At 40.3% G+C, this 18,090-nt stretch overlaps 1 protein-coding gene across 8 annotated transcripts in view; it reads right to left on the bottom strand.

Moving 5' to 3' along the window:
* The window catches only part of NFIA (nuclear factor I A), a 446,003-nt gene extending 429,889 nt beyond the window's left edge, over positions 1 to 16,114 (bottom strand). For 2 of the 8 annotated variants that reach the window (XR_009763556.1, XM_061633240.1), the window contains exons 1-2: positions 11,438 to 11,982; positions 5,112 to 5,643 (exon numbers count right to left, since the gene is read on the bottom strand). Coding sequence is in view for 6 of the 8 variants with exons in the window: in XM_061633240.1 (XP_061489224.1) it covers positions 5,112 to 5,643; positions 11,438 to 11,464 (559 nt within the window). In the remaining 2 variants the exon portion in view is untranslated. Of the gene's footprint in view, positions 1 to 5,111; positions 5,644 to 11,437; positions 11,984 to 16,018 lie in introns of those variants that run through there. The other 6 variants (XR_009763557.1, XM_061633238.1, XM_061633239.1 and 3 more) reach the window with 6 other exon arrangements.
* Positions 16,115 to 18,090: the final 1,976 nt, after the last annotated feature.

The raw sequence follows: 18,090 nt of genomic DNA, 5'->3' as shown, positions 1-18,090 counted from the left end.
GAGCGGAGCCAGTGCCAAGCATTACCCCAACTCCCAACTCCGTGAGCCTTCCCAGAAGGATACCATGGTCGATGGTATCAAAAGCAGCTGAGAGATCAAGGAGAATCAACAGGGTCACACTCCCCCTGTCCCTCTCCCGACAAAGGTCATCATACAGGGCGACCAAGGCTGTTTCGGTACCAAATCCAGGCCTAAAACCGGATTGAAACGGATCGAGATAATCAGTGTCATCCAAGAGCCCCTGGAGCTGGCCGGCCACCACCCGTTCCAGAACCTTGCCCAGGAACGGAACATTCGCCACAGGTCTATAGTTGTTCAAGTTATCTGGGTCCAAGGAGGGTTTCTTCAGGAGCGGTCTCACTACCGCCGCTTTTAGGCAGTCAGGGACCACTCCCTCTCACAAAAAGGCATTAATTACCTCCTTGGCCCAGTCCTTGGTTCCGGTCCTGCCAGCTTTCACCAGCCAAGAGGGGCAAGGATCCAGCACAGACGTGGTCGCCCGCACCAGTCCAAGGATCTTGTCAACATCCTCAAGCTGCACCAACTGAAACTCATCCAATAAATGAGGACAAGACCGTGATCTGGATGCTTAACATTTGGAAGTAAGTCTTACTGAACTAAAACCAACTTTCTTCTGAGTAGTCATGCACAGGAAGGCACTAAAATGACAGATTAAGTTTAGAATGGAATATGATTATCTTTATAGTGAGTCTTCTTTTATCCAACACATACGGTCCTAATAGCCATTTCTAATTCATCTGGGGAGAAACTAAAAGCTTACACATGATCTTACACATACTTTTCAGCAGTAGGAAGCAGGTTCTCAATCTGTTACTATGGCCATCTGGTTAATCAGCAAATCATGTATAAATGTACTGCCATATGATAGAATGGCAACAGCGGTCACAAACCAATGAAAAGGCATCATACCTAAGAAATTGCATTTATTTTCCTTTGATTTAAATGAAATTATAAACACAGAATCAGAAAAAGAACTGTTTTTGAAAGGCTAAATAATTAGAAAAAGTAGCACCGCCACATAGTTATATGGAATAATGCGGTGTGATCAGAGTATTTTATATGGAAAAGATACACTTTTTGTAAGAAGATATCAACGATTGCCAGCTCTGTTTAAAGTGTACAGTGTTATTACAACAGCTTTCACATTACTGATAAATAACAAATGGTCTCGTAACTATGATCAGGATGACTATAATAATTATCAGTTTTACTAGAAGTATACAATGTGAAATTATGTACATTTCAGATTTAGAACGAAGGGATCCAGCCTATCGCAAACTAATCCCACTATGCTTCATGAATGAATATTTAGTCTGTTTCACAAGGTGCACCTTTACTAGCCTAAGGGTAAATATCACCACCCTCCCAATTAATACTGAATATTGTTTTATTTCAGGTTGAAGAAAAGGTGCACTTTATATTACCCAGTCACTTATCTCCAGAACTAACTTTTCACAGCTACCAAAATTAAATTGGGTTTGTCGCTACTTTGGCCTCAGTTCTCTATAGAAAAAAAGCCTAGTTTAAATAACACATTGTTGTAATATATCATTTTTAAATTTTAATTAGGCATTTTAAACATCTTCTGCAATTATATATAAATCTGGATTTCAAGCATTTGCTAAGCTTAGGCTGCAAACCTAAACATACTTACTAAGGAGTAAACCCTGCTGACGACTGGGACTTACTTCTGAGTAAACATGCATAGGCTTATGCTGTTAAAATCATGTCTAAAACAGATAATGGTCAAAAAATCATATTTTGCGTGTGGCCAACAAAACACAAGCTGGCTTTGTCCATTAGAAAAATCTTCAAAAAACAAACAGGAAAATCTTTAACCTCTCACAGAACCGAATACATGAGCTTAGAATCCCTTTTTTACAATGTGATCATGTTAGCTGAAGTTGCTCTGCTGCAGTAAAAAACAAGGAAGTTCTCGCTTGAGTGCCTACTAATGAACAAAGGTTAACTTTATCTCAGAGGTCAAATGCCTGGTGGCGAAGGTTATGACCCTAACAACTTAAATGGTGACCCTGCCACGTGCCTACTATATTGCAGATTCTGATACAGATCATCTGGTAAAGGGCTGGTCATAAATTTACTTTGGGATTATACGCCCACAAAGAATACTGTTTGCCACAACAGTTTCCAATTTGTCATTTGATACATAGGCTGGAGAACTGAGAGGAGAAAAGCAATCCAAAGTTAAAGGTAGCACTACTCTGCCTGCTTTTTTATTTTTTTAGCTAAAACTCCAAATTGAAACCAGTATTTTAATTTCAGTACACTTTAGCCACAATCTTGCTCATAAGATGCTTATATTCTCCGTTTTCCTTCAATATGCAAACTAGCTCACATAAGTGCCAAATTTTAGATCCCATTTCCTTAGAATAATAATTTGTTTTTGTGGCTCAGACTACTTCAGAAGAAGGAGCATTATCTAAATTTGGGCACTAGTTTTCTTGCAAATGAGAAGAAGCAAAAAAGGACTCTAAGCAATAGTTTTAAATAAGTATTTAAGAAGGAAAGGGATATCTTACTGCAGAAATCAAGAATTAAAAGTATCTTGGAACAGTACATGAAATAATAGCACTCAGTGAAAAGTCCACAATGGCTTTGACATATATGTGAAATCACAGAGTCTGAACCTCCTGCCAACACTGGCAACTTCTCAAAACTTTTGAGTAGAAAAAACATTTTCTGTTTGCAAACCTTTGGGGTTATCGAAGATGTTCATCAACTTAGCAGTACGTATATTGACCAACCTACCTATTATTTATACATTTTTATTGGCAAGTTGCTCACCATATCTAAAAGATCAGTAAATCTCTTAAAGCAAATCAGGATGATCTGAAGACAAAGGGCCCCAAAGATTTAGTTTTGAAATGCTCTTGTTGCGCATACTGTATAAGTTGCCATTACTGCAGCTCTGCAACAACCAATCACTATTAACTTGGCCAACATTCAGGTTTAACAAAGGAGTCTGGGATACATCCAAGCGAAAAAGAAACTACAACCATTCCCCTCTAACACACACACAATGAAGGTTGCCTGATAATGATGCAAATTATTATTACCTTATTCTGTACATAGTCTTACTGAAATATTTTCTACAATGCAAAGAACTAAAAATTAGTGTAATATAGCCACAGAAAAAAAAACATTTTAAAAGGACCTACAAAGATCAATACTTCCCCCAAAAGCATTCAACCTATGAATGAAAATATAATTACAATGACTATCAGCATGTTCAAAACTCAAGAAGATGCTTATTTCCAGATTTACTAGGCTCCACAGCATAGCAACATGGAAGTGCCACAGAATATTGCCCGATTTTTATATAGATAATTCATATAAATGGAAGGAATTGATTATATTATGCCTACTTGCATTAGTAACTTTGTTAAGGTGATACTATGAGTATTTGTAATCTCTATAACTACTTTCAATTAATTATCATGGATTATTTGAAAAATCAATCCAAAATGCACATCCTGAGTCAACAGTTGTATAAAGATAGTTTGTAACATGCTATTAGCATCAAGCATTTTAGTGAAGCCGGTTCTACATCTGTATTTTAAATTGTTAATTGATTCACCAACTTTCCATATTTGTAGTCCAGCGCAATGTACACACCTATAAAGTCTCACCGAAAATCCTACAATGACACTGGGGCTACATTCTATTGTAGACAGTTATTCTTAATTATTGAAACATAGCATTGCTATTTCTTTTTTTAAAAAGCTAGATGAAAGCCTCTACATCACAGTACTTCAGAAACAGATCACATCTTCTCCAGTATTTCTGGATGCTTCATTCATCATAAGTACACAGTGTAAATAACAGCATTGCATACAAATGCAAACTAAAATCCATCCTTTCTAGTACAAAAGCACAAAAACTGAAGCTTCTCTTCATAAATGTATATGCCAATAATTCCTTAAAACATTACTACATGACAAGATATGACACAACAAAGACTGATTTCCATTTTGCAGAAGACCATCCAACAGCCACCAACATACCTAGCACCTAAAAAATGCTAGATCAGAAATACATATACATGCATTTAACATATCAAAAATTATTAAGCTTTGAATTATTGAATTTCCTCTCCAATCTGATCCAAAATGAAATCTTGATATATCTGGGCCCCAGTAAGACCAGAGGCTTGCTTTGAAAGGTCAAGCTGCTGCCAATGTTAAGTCCAATCACAGAGAAGCTACAAATATGCCTACAACAAGAATATGCCTACAACAAGAAGATTATAGGAAAATACATATTGAACCTTATATTATTTTGTTCAGTATCAGTGCTTATCACTAGCTGCACATATATGATATTCACAGAAAACATTATTTTGTATTAGAGCTGCAAACAATGCATATACATTTTCCTGAATGTCACATTGTGAAACTAACAACCCATCCTTTAAAAGGAGTAATATTCTACCTAAAGGCAGCAGTTACCAGGAACTTTCTTTTGATTTTTCCTCCTTCATTAGGCAGATGTTTCCTTTATCCATGGCTGTTAAAATAAACAGTTTGTCTATATATGTGAGGAGTCATCAGTCTTTGCCCGTTGCTTTTTTAGCGTGGCCAAGTTTTGGATACTTAACCATTTTACAGATTGGGCTTGTAACATTTTTTTAGTTATTAATTTTTTCCCACAAAGTAGCCTCATTTGAACATGTCTAGCAAAATAGTTTCTCAGAAGCCCACAGCATCCTAATTTCCAATCTTTAACCAGGCCAGAACTATTTTGTAAATATAGTCTCCGTCTTCACACTGCAGTTAAACTTATGAATAAGTTTCATGCATGCAAAATATTAATTACAATGTAAAGAAATCCTTTCCCCCCACACAGTTATCTTTTGGGGACAGTTCCGCAATCCTACACGGTATATCTACATCCTTTCCACTACTTCAGCCACCATTACAGCTTCAAACACCTTACAGCCACACTGCCAACCAAGATGGTAGATGCGTGTTATATGCTCAAGTGCAAGCACAGACTCATTGGCCTAACCATTTGGTTCACAATCTTCAAAAGTTATTCAAAGTTGGACAACTTGGGATAAAGGCACTTACCTGCTGCGTGCACAAAGTATGCCAAATATAAATCGAGTTCCTTAACAGAAACCCCTATATGATGCGGCTGTACGCACAGCCCTGGATTTGAGCACTGGGGGGACTTTACAAGGCGTTCGCCATCAGTACTTTCAAGCGGAATACCTTTAAATAAAATCACCATAACAAGGTCCAACCTCCAGACTTTATCTGCCTGGCGTAAGCAGTCAATTCTTCTCATCTTGCCCTTCTGGTCTGGATTGGAAAGAACACAACATGGAGGTTTTTTCCCTGTGACAGTTAGAACAAAATCCTCCCGATACTCAGGTCTGATGTCTTTCCGTAGTTTTGCCAGAAGTCTGGATGCCCATTTTTGTTTGACCTCAGGTTTTTCACTTAGCAATTCATCCTTTACAGCTCTCTCTTCTTCTTTTGACATGCGTTTCTCATGTTTTTTAAAATATTTTCGCTTTCGAGCTTGTAGGTTGAACCACGTGTATGCAAATGCTCGGACATGAGGAAGAAGTGCTTCAATGAAGGGATGAAATTCATCCTGGAAGGAATTAAAATGAAGAATTACAATGAAGAATAACTGACATCATGAAGGGTCTGTTTGTTTCCTTAGTAGGTCACATTAATTTATAAGCAGGAAATCATTGGAGTGGATGCACCAGGTAAAAGCAAAGCATTTAAAGACTTGACATACATTTTTGAAACAAATAGAAAAAATCACTAAAATGTATCAAAGCACCTAATTTTCTGTAGTCACAAGGCCTCATTCTAAAAAAATAAGACAAAACTGCTTAAACAAAGTGCTGAAAGCATCCTGGCGCGCCAATCCTAATCACATTTGCTCAGAAATAAGTCCTACTAAAGTCCATGGGACAGACTTCTAAACAAATGTACTTCAGATCAGGATGTAAGGCTATAAGCCTCAGATCACTGACTTTACAATAGTTTCATTTAAGTCAATAGACAACTCCAGAATCAGCAATATGAGATTGGCAATCAATTTTTTGTGACTGTAATCCAATTTCAAAGCAGGAATATCTTTCTTTGCTGTTTCCCTGACCCTTCTGTGAATGGTGTGGCCAGTATAGCATATGCCCATCAATTTGGCAAAACAAACATCTGGATGCCAATCAATATTGCTATGTGAAAATCTGATGTACAGTAAAAACATTTTCCTAAGATGCAATTTTGAGCATCAGCCTGTAATGTAATAGAATTTCAATTGAGACTACATAAATAGAATCAAATATATGATTATTATATAAATAAAGCAACATAAAATGTCATTTTTCAAACCTATGTAGTAAAATCTTCAAAATATGGATTTTTGAAAAGCTTCTCTGGTTTTTATATGTGAAACAAAAATAGTACAGTGTGTTTTAACATCCTGTGAGTTACGTTTCTCTTTTATTTACATTTTTTAAAAAATGTTAAAAAGAACCTGGGAAGGTAGAACGTTTGTATACAGATTAGGTAAGTATTATTAAAAAATAAACAAACAACAACCCAGGATTGCTACAGCTTTAAAAAATTAATAAATAATTGACTTTATATATATATATATATATATATATATAACTTCAATTTGCCCTTTTATAAAAATAGAAAACAACATTTAAAAGTTTCTCTCAAGCAAGGTCACAGAGTAAACTTTTAAATAAAGGCGTGCATACTGCAAATGCTGCAAAAGCCACGCGGTGACCGGAAATGTATTATAATGGTTGTGTATATTGTTTATATGCATGTAATTAGTTCCAAAAGTACCTATAATAAAAATATGTGCAATTTAAATGTCTGATCCTGCAAATACATAACTGTGAAATGCAATTATTTCTCACATTGAAATTGGCTTGTATTTGGAAGAGGTGATCACTCCCTACATATGTTTTTACCTACTAGAAGAAAACCTGTTATTTTTCCTATGCATAAAAGTACACATTCATATGTAGCAAAGATACTAGCAACTTCTTGTCTAGTTTAATCTCTTGATTTATGAAACGTGTAACTATAACTGTTATCAAAATAATTTCAAAATATCTTTGAAAGGAGCATCCTTATTTAATTCTTTCGAAAGCCTCTCTTCTGCTCAAGCAAATACAGGCATGAAAGAAAAAAAGCCCAAACGATTCGCAAAACTGTCGCAATTTGGACCTCATGTTCTCTTCCACTTTGGCCCACAAATGGTTAATTACTATATACTGTATCTAAAGTATAACAGACCAATGGCATTATGTTACATATGCCAATAGAAAAGATTCTTAGAAACTACAGAAAGTGGCAGAAGCATATTGCTATACATGAAAGAAATAGACGTTTCCATGAATGTTTAGATGGCTCTAACATTTAAAATAAACATTTCACAAAATAATGATTTCTGTCCCTACCCTGAAAAACAGTTCTTTGTATTTCAAAGTACAAAAGAAATATTATGATAATGGCAGTTTCAATAAGTACATCAAAGGGAAGGGGGAATGAGAAAAGGCAGAAGTAATCATACTTGCCTGCACTTTCAAAAATGAACTTTTTTAAAAACACACACACACAAAACCCCAAATGCATCACTAAGAGGCTGCCAGTCAAAGCTATTATGCAGGATACCACACATTTTGAGTCCTTTTCCACATAGAGATACAGTTTAGAACAGTCAAGAGCACTACAAATGGGGCCTTTTATAATGTTTATGTTCTATGCCGTAAGAAATATTTGCTAAAATAATTCATTCCAAAATAAATGACCACTTCAAAGTTTTATGCTGATATCATCTTGGCTTTATCCTAAAAGCTGTTTTTTTGTGGGGTAGGGAGTGTTTTGTGGGGTTTTTTACAATCTTGTTAACTAATCTTATATGATTTCAGCCTTCCTGGCTCTAAGATGAAGTCCTTCAAACTATACTTCTTTTACTCTATTGTAAAGCCGAGCCAATAGCGTATGCTTGAAAAAGGCAGAAGATAGCAAAAAGATCTATCTAAAAGTCTGAAAAACCACTGAACGGCTTTACAATGATAATACAGTTAAGAGATTCATCACTGTTAATATAGTGCACTCCTATTCAAGTAAGATTTCTCAAAATGGTATGAGAGGTTTATTGTTTTTAAAAAAATCCACCTAACTTACAAATATACCTTCTTTTAAAAAGCCACACCTCCCAAATTTCACTGTGAAGGTCTTAGAAAAGGAGCAGAATATATAACCAAGATGAATTACTGCTTTATATTTTGTGTTACAATATGGTTGTTGGGCTGCCAAGGTTTTCCTGGTACATTTAACAATGCCCAGGTATATCCACAGAATCACTTTAAAAGACTCAAAGACAAAAAGGAATCATGGCATACTTTTCCTAAGGATTAGAACCAAAAGTTCTCAAAAAGTTTAATAAGTAGCTTTTGAACAAGGAAAATTGCTTTAAATATCACAGGCTTCACATATATGTCTTCCAGCATTTGCAAGGGGGGGGGAGGACAAAAGTGAGTTTATAAATCCTTTATATTGTGCTTCAATAAGCACCTGGCCACAACTGTGAAGCTAAAGGCTGGTTCATAGAATAAAAATATTCCTGATGTATAATGGTAAATGAGAAAGGGCAACCAAAAAGAAAAAGAAAAAAGGAGAGAATCTAAGCCTGCTCCCCCTTAAATAAAAGCGCACTATATCCTAGCAGTCTTTGGAAATACATTTATGCTGCTCTGCTTGAAAGTTAGCCAGCTCTGTAAACTCTCACAGCATTAATATTTCTATAAGACATAAGTCTACATATATTTGCCTGTAAATCTATGATGAGCTGTTAATGTAAAGCTAAGACAGTATCTGATAAACAGCAAGTAGGTAAATCACCTATAGCGGAGTGGGGCAGGGATCAGGGAGTAGATAACCCTTTAACAGGTACTTTGTCTAGTCTTCCAGTTCCATTAGCGGGGTATATGTGCTTTACGATTATGTTTTAAATCATACTAGACAAATTTAAAGAAGACAGGAGTTTTAAAATGTTAATACAACTACTTAGGCTTTTCATAGCTGTAGAACATGGTTTATACGTTAACTGCCTCTATATATGAAACTCTCTTGGTAGGTTCTTTCTATAAAGATGCCTTTGAATACCTAGACACTATTTCCAAATGTTCAATGAAAATGCAAAGTGCTTTGCAGCAAAATGACTCTTATGTCACTTGTAGAAGAGATAAAAAGGAAATACATCTGAAAGCTTCATACTGTATGGCTGGGCCTACTAAAAACCAGAGATCCACATACAGTATGCATTTAAGGGGGGAGGGGGAGTAGACAGCTTGAGGTAGGTGTGTGCATGTGTTTTAAAGAGGGGGCGGAAACCCTTTTACTATCCTATGTAAATAAATCAATGGGGACAGGGAGGGGAGAGAGATCTAGCCTGAGTTCTCCATTAAGTAAGCCAAAACTTTTTGCTAGAGCTAGTTTTTGAGAAGCCTCAAGCACATTTTAAAGTATATGCTGGTGATATTGACTTATAATCGATTTTTGAGATTGTTAACATGGTTAAGCTGTATCGTGTAGCAATTTTGGTTGCAAATTCAAGGTTAGGGTGGGATGGCTCTGTCAGTTACTGAGTGTCGCTTCTAAAAGTTATCCATATCCATACCTAAGCTTTGGTGGTCATCTTGAAAAATGTACTGTGAATCCCCTTCCCCTCCTTGAAAATATATTCACACACAAATAAAAACACATACAAAGGCAGGAAATAATATTGGAGGTTTGTGTCCTAAAGGGTTTCACCCTGAAATCATCATCACATCCTGCTAACTGAAGGTGTGTAATAGCACTCCGTGCCAGAAATGTGAAGGAATGAACTTTATTTGAATTCAGTAGAAACTTCCCGGCTTCACCATTTAAGACTGGAAGGCAACAAACTTCTACCCGGGAAGGGAAGGAGTTTATAAAAATAGAAATACATCTTGGGGCAAGATTTGTGGTTTTAAATTGTGAAAATAAATCAGAGAAAGAGGGTGTGGGGTGTGGATGTTATCTGAAGATTTGGCGCAGCAGAAGAGTTTTCTATGGCGGGGGGGCACATGGGGGTGGGTGGGATTGTGTTGGAGGCTAGAAAGGAAAGTTGTCTGGATTCTTAAGTCGCAGCCTCCCATATGTTGCATAGGCGTCAGGCACATAACCCTTCAGATTCAGAGGAATGCAAGGTGAGGAGACCTGGGGAGGCGCGAGGTAGAGTTGGGGGGTTGGGAATCACGTTTGAAATTATTTTCCACCCACGAGGAACTTAGAGCTGCGCTGCAAACAAAAGAGATCAAGCAACTTTCTGCAAAAAGCGACTCCCTCCCGCACCTCCTCTTTCCCCAGGCAGGACGTTGCAAACCCAGCTTCCCAAAGGAAACAACCCCAGGCAAATGTGACACCCCAGCAAGTGACAAGGCACGTTCAAGGCAGCCGGCTAGGCAGATCTGAGTCGGGATTGCCCTTCGGAGACTTCTCCAGAAGCTGGACAGGCGATGCGACGACCGCAGTGCACTCCGAGGATCCTGAACTGGGTTGTGTACGGGACTAACGGAAAAGAAGGAAAAGCAGGAGGTGCTGCAGCAGCAGGAGCAGCAACAGCACGGGGCTCCAGCAAGCAGCGCAGCGTGGATTAACTTAAGCCTGTTGGTATCCTTCAAAGCCCGGTTCAATGCATAGAAGGGCAAGATCAAGGCATAGGTGCAATGCATCTCTATAGCTCTACGTCTCTGCCTTGGACTCAAACACAGAGAGCCGCTCGCAAGCAAAACCACAAGCGATACAAACCCGAGGCTGCTGAACAACAACAAAAAAGTGTGCGAGGAGTTTAGGGAGGTAAAGCAATACAGCTCCAGCAATGTGGGGCGGGGGATGCATGCAGCACGCAGTTACTTCATCCTATACTTTAGAAACAAAACACAAAACACCTAACTGTGTCTGTGTTGTGCTGTTCAATTTCCATGCATTCATGTACAAACAGTAAGCATTGATTTCAGATGACCAAGCATGCAATGGGTTGCAAGACGGCTAAACACGTGCAGATCGTCCTAAAACACACACACAAGCACACACTGAATTCCAGTACGACCCGCTCCAGCCACCGCCAGCCACCACTTTTCTCCAACAGAAACACTCACGCACCCCAATATTAATTAAATCCTTAATAACTAGGCGCCATTAGCCATGTGTCTACACAAATGGCCGTACAAGAGCAGGAATGTAACCTAATGGGAAAGAAAGTTACTTTCCGCACGCTGGATTTCGCCCTCCCGCCCTCTACGCCCCCTCCCGCCGCAACGCACATACACCCCCCCAAAAGCCCTCTCCCTCTCCCAAAATGAATCCAAATAGCTTCTTACCTGGGTAAGACAGAGAGGAGAATACATGATTGCTGGGGGGGGAGTTGTGGCTTGGAGGTGTGTGAGGGAGAGGGAGAGAGAGAAAGGGAGGGAGGGAGAGAGGGAGAAAGAGAGAAAAGAGAGAGAGAGAAAAAAAGAAAGAGGGGGGAGAATCGAGGCTGCTTCTTGCTTTCACATTTCCAACTCTGCTAAACTGCAGCCAGCGCTGATCAGCTCCATGAGCTGAACTTTAACCCCGCCTAGAGTTTCCCTACACTACACACTATACATGTCTACTGTACCCAGGCGTTAAAGGCATAGTGCACACTTCCCCCTCCCCGCGCGCTTCTCGACTACAGCAGCCGAAAGCCCCAGGCTCCAGCTTCCCCGGGAACCTGCCGGCGTGCCTCCAGCTTCTGCTCCGCTCTGCACCGCTCCACCACCACCACCAGCAGCAGCAGCAGCAGCAGCTCGCTCGCTGCCTTGCCCGGGGGAGGGGGGCTGCAGTGCTACTGCTCGGCCAGCCCTCCCTATCCCCGATCCCTGCTCTCAGTGCATTACTGGGTAACGCAGTCAGGAGCCGTTTGCACGCGGGCTTCCCGAGCGGCTATAGGCTATACAGGATGTGCTTAAGCAAACAAAACTACTTTTCCACATTTCTGGCTATCCCGCTCTCCCCTCCCCCACCAACTCTCTCTCTCTCTCTCTCTCCCCCGCCCCCCTTCTTTCCCCCAAGACCTTCAAGGAGATCGTCTTAAGGACTTTTGACTAAACTTTCATCATTCATCTCATGCAGAGAGATCTTGATCAGAAGCTTTCAAAATATTACAGAAGCAGTACGATTCCTAGATATAGGTATGTATCCATGCAATGCATATAGATACAAAGAACACTTTTCTAAGAACTGAAAGACAAGTCATTATGCCCTGTAGATTTGAAGCTTTAAAAATTGTTTTTCCAGGAATCATGTCCCACAGTGAAGCTCTAAGGGGTGGGTCTTTCTATATTGTTTTGTTTAAATATGAAGGGTAATTAGGCATTAGTATACACTTCTAATAATCATAGATATATTTGTATGGATGGCTTTACATAAGACCATGATCACTAGCTGACAGCAGAGCCAGACACATTTGTTCAGAACTTTCCAGCTCTTGGCATATGAATTTTTTTTTAACTTAGGATACTTTATAGCCAATAATGCTTATTTTACTAATAATGCACAACTTCATGACTGCATTGCAACCCTCAAGCAATAAAGTTACTACTTAAATCTGCTTCAGCTTTGAATTGAGCCTTCTGTCCTTTATTTATCTTATAATGCATTGTTTTGGCACAAGAAAAGGTTTGGTTTTGGGGGTTTGGAAAGTTTCCAGTCAGCCAACTTTTTCTTTTATTGAGTCTTATGTCTTTTCTCTAGACTTACTTCCGTGGCATCCTCTCTGGTCTTCCTTTCATTTTCCCAAAAGCTGCAGCTTTCAGACACTTACATATCCACAACCTTTCATAAAAAAACCTAAAGAGGAAGAGAATACCACAAGATATACCACATACAGCATTCATGTCTTCTGTTGTGGAGCAGAGATTTAGGTGTTTAAAAGTTAAGAATGTTAGGAACCCTTTTAAAATACTGTGAGGACTTTTAGAGGAAAATACATTGCCCAAGGTTATTAAGGGAGGAGGCCTAAGTCACTATATTACTTTTATCTTTGTGCTCTAGAGGCTCTTCCTTTTCCCAGGTTGAGTGCTTCACTAAAATTATCATTTGCAGATTGCAGATATCGAATCTAACTGCAAGATTAGCTTTAGTTTTCATTCAGACCTTTTAAAAAATAAAAAGTATGGCCCAATACCTGTCAGTGAAATAATGACATGGAAACACACCTAACTAAACATTTGCTGGGATCTTTCAGCTTTCCAAGTTTCCTCGACAGAACTTTCTGGCTGACAGTCTCATAAAGAGCTAAAACATTGAGGAAAAATAGCTGACGAAAGTACTGAAGTGTAAAAGCCCCATCTACTATTTATGACTTTCCACTTATTCCCTAGCATGTCTTTCTTTTTAGTCATCCTCCCCACTATCCCCAAGACTAGCTGGTGTTCCAGTGGAACTTGTACCTTCACCCGCTTTGTATCCTGTATGTATTTTAGACATATTGCTTACTCCCACAGCCAATTCAGCACATAGCAGCCACTAGACAGTTCTGCATGTGCCTGCTCTCAACCAGGCCAGGGCAGCTAGTCACTGCATTTGCCACCATGCAGAGGATTTGGAAAGTATGGCAATGCCACCACAAATACTGGGAAAGTGGTGTTTGTAATGGTGAGCTGACAGTGGAATCTGCACATGGCAGTGAATGCACAACTGGTTAGTCACAGACTTAGAGCCCAGCATGCTTTTCAAGCACTTTCACCATAGTGCCCAACAGTCGTGTGAATAGGCAGACAAGTTAGGTGGGAATGGTATTTTATAAGACCAAAATGTGGGCAGGATATATTTTAGCGACAGAGAACAAGTGCATTTACAAATATACTAATGTTTCCCACCACAGATAACCATTCTGCAGTCTCACACACAATGAAACATCTCTCTGTGAGTGTACATGTGTGTAAATGCATATACATATACAAATAATGCATACATATGTATATATATGGTTAAGGAGATGTTTTATGATTTTCCTTAAAGGACAAAACAGACAAACGAAGGGTGATTTGTCAGTGAGGCAGGATCGGGCCCTTGGCTGTGCTGTCGTTGCTGGCAGACAGCTTTGCAGTACGATTTCCAGCTCTTTGTGGTTAGCAATATTATCTTAAGTAACTTTTGGCGCCCTTCGTAAGACTTTTGGACGTGGGATGATTGTTTGCGCCCTCTAGGCAGACGTTGCATCCAAGTTCAGCACTGAGCCTTTCACATCCGCTCACTCCTCGCCTTCCCCACCCCCTCCCAAGAAACCTACACAAAAATGCTCTCACATCCGCGCGCGCCCTTTCTCTTTCTTTTTCTCTCATAAACACACACACACACACATTGCGTAGCCAGAGAAAGCACGAGCATAATGCAAATTTAAGCTTCTCTCCTCAAAAGAGGCACATATCTTGTTTCAAGCCCATGAAAATGCTTTTTCAGGAAGGTTCCACAACAAGGGGGGGAGGGGGGGGGAGGGGGGAGTCCCCACGTACATTCATCGTTCTGAGAATATAAAAAGAGATACAACAAAAAGCTGGGGGAGGGAGAGACGGTAAAATACACTTAAAGAAGATCGCTTCATTAAAAACACAGCAGACAAAGATCTGACTCAAGCCAACGTGTCTATTTAAAATGGGAACTTCGAAAAGTGCTATAGGCTGCTACCGTGAAATGGTATATGTCTCTGTGAAAAGACTTTCTGCCATGAACCCCCCTATCCATATTCTACCTGGCACGTTGCCCGGCATTGCATTTACAATGTTTTATTTGCAGAAACTTTTACCTCGCCAGCCTCAGTGAAATCCTCTTAGATATATAAATTAAGTCGCGAAGGGTTCACTTATACGGACCATCTTGAATATATATCAATGAGAGACTTAACGGGAAATCGCATTAATATGATTTAAAAACTTTTTGGGCAGGGATCTTTAAACCACTTCCTCGGGATTAGTTCCACTGGTCGAAAATGGGGCTACTCCAGAGCAGAATCACTTTGGAGGATCGCTCGATCAGTGAGCAAATGAAGTCAGAACTCATCATTAATTTTCACGCCATTCCCTCCCCGCTCCAGTAACTACCTTTACTTTAAAGCAATTGGAGGTCGTCTCCGCGCCCCCCCGCCCCCCCCTAGTCAGAGTAGGGTAGTTTCTTCCAGTTACTTTTCGACTGGGGATTTCGCTGTCTTGTCTCTGTGAAATCTGACTGCAAGCCTACGAAAACTAAAGCGGAGTTCTGCCCCCTGAGAAGCTGTGACCCGTTTGAGTCCATTACCCAATGTGAAGATTTCCCAACTTCCGTTTTAAAGGAGCGACCTTAAGGACTTTGCGGTAAAGTCCTTCCGAAGCGCTTCGAAAAGCCCATACCATTGCCATTGCCATTGCCAGCTACTTTCCAAAGAGGACTAAAGGACCTCCTACATGGCTGAAGATGTGGGTTTTACACAGCTAAGGGCTGCCAGAGGCTATTTCAAACACAAGCGGTTGTGTTGGACTTGAGCGCTCCGGTCTAGAGAAATATGGCCAGGCTTCCAAGCAGCAAGTTAGATCTCCTAATTCTCTCAAGTTCTGTACAGGAAGGAGGAAAAAAAGGAAATACACGATGCATACCTGCGCGTGCGCGCGTTTACACACACACACACACACACACACACAAGTTTTACAATCTTCCCTCACTATTCTTCCCGTTTTCATTCCTGTACATATGCAGATTTCACCCGTTGGGTACTATTCTGTCAAAGTCAAGTCCTTTCCAGTCCCACTGATTTAAACGTGATAGATTTTAGTACGCGGTTAATACTGTAACTCAAATAAATAATGAGACTTTTAACTTTTATGCTTTTAACTTTGGCTGGTCCCAGTAAATTAAAAGGGGAACAAACGCCAAACATGCTTCCCAAATACATAGTCCATACACACCTGCGAGTAACTAATGCACTGGTTAAGCAAAGTAAAACACTTTACAGCCGAAGTTATAAAGCAACCTTCAACAGGGCAGTTCCTCCAAAATACTTTGAAGTCTGTAGTCCTAATAATCCCTGCTTAGAAGTAAATCATATTGCAGTCAGTGGGACTTACTTTCTCTGATCATATTAATGGGGGAGGGCAAATCATTTGACATCCTCCAGTCCTGCAAAGCACTTTTATATAGTTCCCCCAATCACTAAACATCCCAGAATAAGATAATAAAACAATAGTGCAGTCAGAAAAGTTGCGAGGGGGGGGTCGATGTGTTTTCCTCATCCCTCATATAAATACTGACAACCGAGTATAAACTTGAGACAAGTTTGTTGCAGAAATGCTCCAGTGTTTCAACTATAAAGCACAAATGTGAACGCAGTGTTAAACAAAATTGATCGAGTTATGCACTTTCTGTGCTTTTGTTGTTATGCTGTTAATAAAATCCAAATATTTATATTACTGTATTCTGACAGCTCCCAACTGTCCCCCCGTGCGCCGAACACAGAACTTTAGAGAAGAGGGAGGGAGGATGGGATGCAACTTACTCCTTTCCCCCTCCTCCCACTGGGGATATTTCGAACATTACAACAGCTAGCCCGTTCTCTTATTGGATGGAGCTCTAGTCTATCATAGACCTTTGCTACATTGATTAGAGAATGGGTTTGTCAATTACATCCCAAGTCTAGACACTTCCTTTTGTGTTGGGCTGGCTGCTGGTCCCAGACGTCTTTTTAAGAGCAGAGCACGTACAATATTGGGGGAGGGGGAGGGGGAGGGGGAGGGGGAGGGAATCGAGCAAACGCTATGAAGAAGAGAAAAAAATATATGTCAAGCTCAGCGGTTTCCTCAAATCGCTGCGGGGCGGGGGAAGGAAACTCTAGGGCACACACAAAACCCACCCACCCTGTCGCTATCTTCTGCACAGTGCGCGCACAGGCAAACGCAGTCAAAAGCATTATTTTGCAGCAATTAAAATAGGTTACAAAGCAAACATCTGCAATACAACATACATTAAAACCTCGCGTCACACGCACATTCTTTCTTTGTTGAAAGCGTGGAAATAAAAAGCAACGTACCATTGCAATGTAAATAAAGAGGACGTGAGAAACTTTAAAAGGTTGAGTCGATTGGCTTCATCATTAGTTGTTACATGCTACTTTTTCATTTAAAAAAATAAAATGAACTTGGGGAAAGCTGAAAATCAGGATTTTTTAAAATTGGCGCTAATTAAGCTGCTGTGTAAGATTTTTTAAAAGAAATAAATAACACCTTCCAAATCAAACGATTTGTGATGGACTCTCTTTAGTCCCCGTTTCTGAAAGGGATCCAGGGCGGGTTTGGCTGGGTTCTCAGTTTCTTTCTCTCCCCCTCCCTGGCTTTGCCTTGTATGCTTTGGATTGTGTGTTAGACTTTGCAGAACTTGCAATCGATTTGACAGACTCCCCCTCCCCCTCCCAATCCGTTGATTTCCGCAATCGCTGCAATTTGCATAGGAACCACACACGCAGGAGGTCCGTTCTCATGGAGGCCAGCGTTGGGCCAATCACAGCACCAGGAATTCCTTTCAGCGCGCTCCGGCAGGGAAAACATTGCCAATAGACTAGGCCCCATTCCAAGCGCCGCAGCGACAGCAGGAAGGAAGGAGAAAAGGAGAGTATCTCTCTATGCGCAGTGCGAGTTCTTACTGCAGGCGGACGTTGCGATGAATAGAAGGGGAGGGGGAATCACCGGGCGACTGACTGCAGATTTGCTGCCCACCGCGGAACAGACCTCTTCCGAAATGTAGTATGCTGTCATCGGTTTTTTTTTAACTTAATAGCGCGTGTACAGCCCAATTCTAGGCACATTTGTTCGAGTGTAAGCCCCTCTGAGTTCACTGGGACTTGTTCCCAGATAAGTGCCCCTTGGCTTGCAACCCAAGGGGTCAAAGAATCCTCTCTGGTACAGGAATGCTCCGTAGACGCCAGCACAGGATCCCATCCGGCGGGATCAGTTTTACGAGTTACTTGGCAGTCAGTTCCTTTGAAATG

Source organism: Rhineura floridana, chromosome 6 (genome assembly GCF_030035675.1).
Source record: "Rhineura floridana isolate rRhiFlo1 chromosome 6, rRhiFlo1.hap2, whole genome shotgun sequence".
NCBI lineage: Eukaryota > Metazoa > Chordata > Lepidosauria > Squamata > Rhineuridae > Rhineura > Rhineura floridana.
Note: the sequence above shows the minus strand (reverse complement) of the source record. Positions and strands in the feature narration are given on the sequence as shown.